This window comes from Nicotiana tabacum, chromosome 15 (assembly GCF_000715075.1).
Source record: "Nicotiana tabacum cultivar K326 chromosome 15, ASM71507v2, whole genome shotgun sequence".
In the NCBI taxonomy this organism is placed as follows: domain Eukaryota; kingdom Viridiplantae; phylum Streptophyta; class Magnoliopsida; order Solanales; family Solanaceae; genus Nicotiana; species Nicotiana tabacum.
In genome coordinates, this window is record NC_134094.1 from 102,161,090 (window position 1) to 102,168,421 (window position 7,332).

General features: G+C 33.9%; 1 protein-coding gene across 1 annotated transcript in view; it reads right to left on the reverse strand.

The window, feature by feature from the left end:
- LOC107795699 (MADS-box transcription factor 23-like) overlaps window positions 1-5,956 on the reverse strand; it is a 31,998-nt gene extending 26,042 nt beyond the window's left edge. Inside the window, exons 1-2 of the mRNA XM_075231057.1 lie at window positions 5,816-5,956; window positions 5,164-5,357 (exon numbers count right to left, since the gene is read on the reverse strand). Of these exons, the coding sequence (XP_075087158.1) occupies window positions 5,164-5,339 (176 nt within the window). The 5' untranslated portion in view covers window positions 5,340-5,357; window positions 5,816-5,956. The remainder of the gene's footprint in view (window positions 1-5,163; window positions 5,358-5,815) is intronic.
- Between the last annotated feature and the right edge of the window lie 1,376 nt (window positions 5,957-7,332).

A 7,332-nucleotide genomic window follows, 5' to 3' on the forward strand; every position in this document is an offset into this window, starting at 1 on the left:
TTCTTTGGCTAGATGTATGTTGAAAGCTAAAAATATACCCAAGGAATTTTGGGCCGAAGCTGTTTCTTGTGCAGTTTATTTGAACAATGGGTCTCCAACAAAAAATGTTAGAGATCAAACCCCTCAAGAAGCATGGAGTGGAAGAAAGCCAAGTGTCAAACACTTGAGAATCTTTGGGAGCATAGCCTATGCTCATGTGCCACAACAAGGAAGAGCAAAGCTTGACGATCAAAGTGTCAAGCATGTGTTTGTTGGCTAAGATATGAGTTCAAAAGGCTACGAGTTATACAACCCAAGCAGCGGCAGGGTAGTGGTAAGTCACGATGTTGAATTTGATAAAGAATTGACATTGAATTAGAAAGCTCAGGAAGAAACTTCATATGATTTTCTTCCTTACTTTGGTCATGAAGAAGAACTAGAGATCGTGGAACCTGTGCAGGATACAAATCCACCTTATTCTGCATCCAATGTTGCATCTCCCTCTTCTCAGGAAAGTCAAACGAACAACCGAAAGGACGAGGAGCATTCATGAGCTCTATGAGGGCACAAAAGAAGCTACTAATTTTAATTTTTTTATATTATCTCTTTACTGATAGTGAACTAATGAACTTTGATGATGTTGTTACAGACAAAAGGTGGAGACAAGCCATGGAGGAGGAGATAGAGTCAATAGAGAAGAAGAACACTTGGGAGTTAACAACTCTTCCTAAGGATCATCGAGCAATTGGAGTAAAATGGGTATACAAGACAAAGAAGAATGTTGATGGAGATGTTAAGACATACAAGGCACGACTTGTGGCTAAAGGATACAAGCAAAGGCAGGGCATTGACTATGAAGAAGTCTATGCACCTGTTGCCCGCATGGAGACGATTCCTTTGCTCATCTCTTTGGCGACGCAAATGAAGTAGAAGATCCATCAACTAGATGTCAAGTCAGCCTTTTTGAATGGCTATCTTGAGAAAGAAATCTATGTTGAACAACCATTGGGCTTTGTGGTCAAAAACCATGAAGATAAAGTGTTGCGATTGAAGAAAGCTTTATATGGATTAAAGCAAGCCCCACGAGCATGGAATAGTTGTATCGACAAGTATTTTCAAGACAATGAGTTTACTCGTTGTCTTCATGAATATGCTCTTTATCTTAAAGTTCATACTAATGGAGATATCTTGCTTGTTTGTCTATTAAGAAATCTATACAAAAGAGATATTGAAGAAGTTCAACATGCTCGATTGCAACCCCGTGAACACACCGATGGAGAGAGGGACAAAATTGTCCAAGTTTAATGAAGGAGAAAAAGTGAATCCCACATTTTTCAAAAGTTTTGTGAGAAGTTTGAGGTACTTGACCTGTACCAGGCCAGATATATTCTTTGTAGTTAGAGTAATAAGCCGCTTCATGGAAGCTCCTACCTCCACTCATTTGAAAGTCACTAGAAGAATTCTTCGTTACCTAAAAGGTACGATTAACTTTGGGCTATTTTATTCTTCTTCTAGTGATTTCAACCTTATGAAATTTTGTGATAGTGATTATGCGGGAGATATTGATGATAGAAAAAGCACAATTAGTTTTGTATTTTTCTTGGGTGATTCTGTTATTTCTTAGAGTTCAAAGAAATAATCAATTGTTACTCTCTCGACTGATTAAACTGAATATATAGCAGCAACTTGTACATGTCATGCTATTTGGCTGAGAAGATTATTGAAAGAGCTCAATTTGCCACAAATTGAAGCTACATAGATTTGTATTGACAAATAATCCCCACAGGCACTCGCAAAGAATCCAGTATATCATGATCGAAGCAAGCATATAGACACAAGGTATCACTTCATCAGAGAATGCATTGCCAAGAGGGAAGTTGAGCTCAAATATGTGAAGTCTCATGATCAAGCTGCGGATATTTTTACCAAACCTCTTAAGTTTGAAGATTTTATGAGATTGAGATCAAATCTTGGAATGAAGAAGAAAAATTAAAATTAAGGGAAGATTTGTGGGGTCCTTATTAAAATAAAAATAAAAAATAAAAAAATTATTAGGAAATTGAAAATGGTGGGCGCCTACAATTTGCAAATGCCAAATCGATGGACTTGCGAGCAGATTTGCAAGTTGCAATCTGCTAGTTGCAAAACCAACCATTGTGATTGGTTTGAATTACGACAAGAACTCCTGTAAATAGCACCCTTCCGCTTCTCATTTAGCACACCAAAATGAGAGAAACAAAAAGCAGTGAGAGTAATCCACATATCATTGTCTGTGAAATAAATAGTAAGTGGTGGTAATATCATAGTGAAGTATTTTAAAATAAAGAGTGTAATTTCTTTTGAAGTTGTAGTAGTCTCAAGTTGTAATATTATAGTGAAATTATATTATTCCGCTCTGGTATTGTATTTTACCCCGTTAAAAAATTTGATGTCTTTGTTACTCTCTTATGTTATTGTTATTTGTCGTGGATATTATTTTTTCCAACGTAACTTTCATGCATTGAACATGACACCCTTGTCACTTTTCATTTGGTGGTTCAGAAAAAGATAAAAGTAGTGTATCAGCTACTCAGGCGGAGGCTACTGTTTTCAAATAAGCCATAAAAAATGTTAAAGCAAGCTCAGGTAGGATGAAGACCTAGAATACTGCCAGAGATTTGAGAGAGAGAGTTCCAAGCAGAAGACTTGGCCTTTCTAAAGTGGTAACCTTACAAGGCGGAACGCTTCCCTATCATTGTATTTTTACATTCGACAACTTCGGCAAATCGCTTATCCCATTCATCTTCGGTGTAAGAGCGCTGGTAAGCTATTATGCACTCTGTCAAGGGTGGTTACTTCTAGACAAACCTCTTGATTGTCTGTGCTTCCCTACCTCCTTTATGACTAGGCGATCATATAGGGGATTAAAGATGGTGATCCGGACTGTTTCCCTCGTGATGAAGCTTATCCCCATCGTCTCACTAGTGGACCTTGACCTTACCGATTAATTAATTTTTTTTGCTGTAAAAGTATGTTGTTTGACTCTTAAAAAGTAACTAAAAGGGTTGCTTCAATAGCTTATGAGCTGAACGTAACTCCTTCAGTTAAAATTCACAACGTATTTTATCTCAAGAAGAAAGTTGGATCCGAAGTGTCCCCTTCATTGATTTCTACAGTTAGTACAACTCGTGATTGAACTCATTGCAATAATGGTCTACAAAGAACATACTAGTGCTATCCAAATACTTGTTCAGTGACAAATCCATTACTAGAAGAAGCTATCTGAGAGGATGTAGGATTCATTTGAGTGCCAAATTTTAGTATTGGAATGCACTACTAAAATTGTAGTTTAGTGGTGCGCAGAGCTACCTGAGTTACACTTACCCTCGTTTGGCCATTAATTTTGGCTTTATTTTTTCAAAAACAAATTGAAAACGTTGTTTGTTTATGAAATATAATCATGTTTTGGGGAAAAAATTCAAAAATTTCCAAGTTCCCAAAAACTAGTTTAGGGTAGATTTTGTGTGAACAATTTTCTTCCACTCAGAAAACTTCTACGTTTCTTTAAATAAAATGAATGTCCAAACACAACTTCAACTTTCAAAAATAATTTTTCAACACAACTTCAAATACTCTCTTTTCAAGTTTCAATCAAATCTATGTCCAAATGTTAGCTTAGTCGTGCTTATGGATTTGTGAAATGGAAGGGGTGAACTGTAGTTTTAGTATTTGCTGTTAAGTTCCTTAATTTGTATTAATTACAATTTGACCTTATCATTACTATTTCATTTGCTCGAAGGTAGTTAGAGAGGGGATGGTAACATCTAACATCACTGATCTTGCAATCTGAATATGAAGTGTGATCCCGGTGATATGATTATATAACTTGATCAGTTGCATTTTTTTCTTTCTTCTCCATTATTACTTAGCTTTAAAATTCCTAATAATTCTAGTTAGAGGGGGGGATAATGAAGTACATAATCTAGTTAATTATTAGCGCTTTGAAATTCAAATTCTCTTTGAAATTCAAATTCTAAGGCACCCTCTAATTTGGTTGTGAATTTCAAGTCCGTATGTGTTCGTATATGGATTCCATTTGGAAAATAAAAAAGAGAAGAAGTTGAAATTAGTGAGTGAAAACCATTGTCCCTTGACATACTCCTCAGACCTGTTTTTGAAATTTCAAATTCTCTATCTCAAGTTGAAGTTGAACTTATGGATAAAACTGTAGAACAAACATTGATTTGCAAATAATATTTTATTATATGCGAATAACATCTATGTCTAAATGCCTACAAACTTGAGATCGATATCCGAAAGAATTGGCTGACAACATTTTATTAACACTAGTCAAATCAACATTGACAACAACTTTATTGGCCTACACTATGACTAGCCAAATACAAAGCTCCCCGAAACATATAACGTACAGCAAATACTAGCTGCATTAGTACTCTACCAAAGCACTAATAACTAGATTACTTTCTTTATTATCAGCATTAATTAGTCGCAATCTTTTAGCTATCACGATTTAGGTTATTTTTTACATTCAATAAATTAACAAGAAACAGCTCAAGCTTACCGCAACTATCCACACATGGGAAAAACTTACGAATTTACCATGGCTAAGCATAAATTAAGGTGAGAATACATATTACTAATTAACAGTGATAAAAGTGTACGTGAAGACATGTGTCAAGTATTCATTCAGTTGGTACAAACACCATGAGGCGCCGAATAAGTTATTACCATCTACACAATTCCACAATATTGCTTGTGAGTTTATAGTATTGTTCTTCACTTATTCAAATTTAAAAGAGGTAAGCTATCAACTAAAACATTGAAGGCAAAATATCATCAAAACAGCAAAAAACGAGACAATCCTTAGCACATTATATATCAGCTACACCTAAATCTCAAATAGTCCTTGGACATTAAGCTACAAATATCGAACAGAAAAAGTGCAATGAAACAACATCAAATTTGAAAATGTTAATCACAAGATTTTTCGAATTATATGTACTTCATCTTAATTAGTAGTTCCAGTTGAACTTGAGTGACTACTTCAATTAATTTTTATAACAAACATAATGACCTGGTAATTTTTATAAAACAGCTGATTAATTAAGCAGGAAGATCCTATCGATCTACACAAACAAAACACGAAATTAAAGTATGCAAAAAGTGAAGAGATGGAGAAATGACCTTGAGTATTCATAAAGTTTGCTAGTACTGGAGAAGACGATAACACCGACCTCCGCGTCGCAGAGGATCGCTAGCTCCTTCGCCTTCTTTAACAATCCATTCCTCCTCTTCGAGAACGTCACTTGCCTGCTCGTTGAATTGTCGATCCTTCTTATCATTATCTTTCCTCTCCCCATTTCGATTTCTTTCTCTCTCTACATATACACCCAATCAGAAACACATATTCCTGCACTTATTGTGCAAGTGTGTGTATATATATATATATATATATATATATATATATATATATATATATATATATATATATATACCAATAAAGCAAGATGTTCTTTATATATACCAATATATATATATATATATATATATATATATATATATATATATATATATATAATTCTTCAATGAATGTATTATTATATGTATAAAAGTTTTCTATGGCAAAAGTCTACTTAATTTGCACCAAAAAGTAGTAAAAATTAATATTCTGAATCAAAATTTTAAATACAGCTCTAATGTACGGATTTAGGAGGAGGAGGAGGAGGAAAAAGCAATTAGCGTTTGGTAATGAGAAAACCGAGGGAATTTGACTACTTTATTTTTCGAGAAAAATGTAACAGAAAATGGAAAAAAAGGGAGAAAAGAGAAAACTTACTTGTGAATCTATTTGTAGGGATGGAGACAAAAATGAGGGTTTTGGCAGTCGTCGTTTTTGGGTAAGTCTTCTGATCGAAAAGAATAGCCTATATAAGGAAAGTGTACAATGTAAAGGCGAAAGAAAGAAGGATGTTTTTTGGATGGGTGAGTGGAAAGGGTTTTCAAAAAACCGCTGATGGTTTTGTGTGCGTGAAAGCCACGTGTTCCAATGAAATGCTTCATTTAGTAATTTGCTGGGAAAAGTGCCGCCGTCAATAGATTGCTGACGCGTGGTTTGGTAGTATTACAATACTACTCTTTTTTGTCAGAGATTTTGGATAACGGGTTTTTCTTCTCTTTTTTTTCAAAAATTTATTATATATAGGGAGTAGGGGAAGGGAAATGGAGGAGGAAATTATAAGATGGGGAACTGAAGTTAAAATAGTAACAAATTGAGCTAATAAGATTCCTCAAATTTATTTCTTTTCGGGTGGTATCTGATAATTTATTACTCCCTCAAGTCTACAATAAGTGATTTTTTGATCTTTTTGTGGTCCAAAATAAGTGATTTTTTGATCTTTTTATGGTCCAAAATAAGTGATTTTTTCATATTTCAAGAATGAATTAATTATTTTTTCCTACATTGCCATCGGAGTAATTAGTGTTGGAGTATGTGTTAGGAGTGTTTATATGAAGATATAGTAAAGGTTAATATGGTCAATTTTATTACTAATTAATGTTAAAAGGTGAATTTCTTAATCTGTGTGAAAATAGCCAAAAAAATCACTTATTGTGGACCGAAGAGAGTAATACTTTTGAAATACTTGGTGGGCGTTTGCACATAAGAATTGTAAAATTCCAAAATAGGGGGAAAAAAAATTCAAGTGAAAATGTTATTTGAAATTCAGAGTTGTGTTTGGACATGAATATAATTTTGGGTTGTTTTTGAAGTTTTGTGAGTGAAAATTTTAAAAAATAATTTTTTGGAGTTTTTAAAATTTTTGAAATTTTCTAAAATGCATCTTAAAGTGAAAACTGAAAATTTTATGAGCAAACGCTGATTTCGAAAAAAGTAAATTTTTTGATAAAAAAAAAAAAAAATTTTATGTCCAAACGGGCTCGAACTTTATTCAATCTTTACATTTTGGGGATATTAAGAGCAATTAATTAACAAGTTTTACTAATGAAATGTAATTTATCCAATGGGACAGGGGTATAAAAGTAAACATAGATCACAGTTGAGAAGGTCATTGACTAGTATTCGAGACAATAAAGTGTGGTCCACATGTCAAAAGGGCAGACGAATAATGGCTTATTTGTTTGAATTTTAAGGTTACCGTTTAAGGAAGTCTTGCACCGTGCCTTAAAAAACTCTCATTTCCATGCCAAATATCTTTTGTTTGTCTCCATTTTTCTTCTTCTCTCTCTTTCCCCAAATAAAAGTGGAAATAAAGAAAAAGGAAGATAATATAAAATGATTTGTGTTGTCTCTCAATTGGTGTATGTCGCATAAGGTCAAATTAAGGGAAACGTTCT